This window comes from Petaurus breviceps, unplaced genomic scaffold (genome assembly GCF_028583685.1).
Source record: "Petaurus breviceps papuanus isolate PSGF00001 unplaced genomic scaffold, PetGlider_PUasm1.0 188, whole genome shotgun sequence".
In the NCBI taxonomy this organism is placed as follows: domain Eukaryota; kingdom Metazoa; phylum Chordata; class Mammalia; order Diprotodontia; family Petauridae; genus Petaurus; species Petaurus breviceps.
Window position 1 is genome coordinate 21,478,763 of NW_027185804.1, and position 1,328 is coordinate 21,480,090.

Genomic DNA, 1,328 nt, shown 5'->3' on the forward strand with positions numbered 1-1,328 from the left:
CTCTCTCTCTCTCTCTCTCTCTCTCTCTCTCTCTCTCTCTCTCTCTCTCTCTCTCTCTCTCTCTTCCCCCCCTCCTCTTCTCAAGCTGACCCAACACATCCCTCTCCTGTTGCCCACTCCTGCCTTTCCCGTAAAGGCAAGTCTTCCATGAGCACCCGCCTTCCAACCCTTCTCTCCAAGTCGCCCCATTTTGCCAGGAGCAGCTCTGGAGCAGAGCTCTGTCCTGGCCCCTTGCCTGCCTTAGCTCTGCTCAGGGGCATCCGATTTCTTTCTGTGACAAGTTCCTTTCGCCCGGCTCAAAAAACGGGTTGGGGGAGATCGAGGCAGAGGGAACCAGGCTGGGCACAAGTAGAGCGCGAGCTCGGAGTGTATGCTTTACCTGGTGTAGGTTGCCCTGGTACAGAGGTCCCCGGATACCACCCTGGGCGTGTGCCCCAGCTTCCTGTCTGCCCGTTCAGCATTCTTAGTTTATCATACATGCCGTCTGCGCCCATCTGTTGCTTTTCGCTAGCCAGGTTGCGTAGAACTCTGTTTATTGATGATACCTGTGAACGGAACCAAAAGCAGATCCCAAGGAAGTGTCTTTTAAAAACAACCACGACAACAACACAAACGCAAACTCTGTTTAAAATAACAAGCCCCACCACTTTGCCTTAAAGTACATTATCATTCGTTCACTGCTCTGTCTCCTCTTCTCCCTAGACCCCATGACAATGGAAAGATTAATAGTGAACATCATGGAGAGAAACACATCACCATTGCTATCAACCAGGGATGCTCCTGGGTAAGCAGAGAATAGAGGGCATTCTATTTTAACAATTTACAGGGCATTAGCAAAATTTGTCATGCTTCAAGATTCTCTGGGGAAAAAGTCTAATTTTGAATTTTCTTTCGTTTTCTTTTGTTGTGGTGGTGGTTGGTGTGTTCCCCTCCCCCCCCCCCAAGAGTGGTTGTGGAGACAATTTGTGAAAGGTTTGGGCACATAGGTCTGAAGTTCTATCTCTCCCAGTCTATCTTCACCAACACTCTCCCCCCCTTCCCCACCCAAATACAGAATAAGGATATTTTCTTTTCTCCTTTTTTTTTTTGTGGTGGTACTGGTGGAAATATGTTTCACTCTCAATCTCCTGTGCTACCCAATCATCATTACCTGGCAGCATACAAATCATGAACTCCCCCCACTCCAAAGATTTTAGAATAGGACAAAAGAAACTGTATATTCCTCACAATGACTCAGGTGCCCAGAGACAAGGAAGGGATCCAGAGCTGGAGAAAGGGAAGGAAGAAGAAGAAGAAGAAGAAGAAGAAGAAGAAGAAGAAGAAGAAGA

The 1,328-nt window shown here is 47.7% G+C and overlaps 1 protein-coding gene across 1 annotated transcript in view; it reads right to left on the reverse strand.

The window, feature by feature from the left end:
* PAX6 (paired box 6) overlaps nucleotides 1-1,328 on the reverse strand; it is a 24,463-nt gene that overhangs the window by 17,154 nt on the left and 5,981 nt on the right. The window contains 1 exon segment of the mRNA XM_069090902.1: nucleotides 380-545. Coding sequence (XP_068947003.1) covers nucleotides 380-545 — 166 coding nt within the window.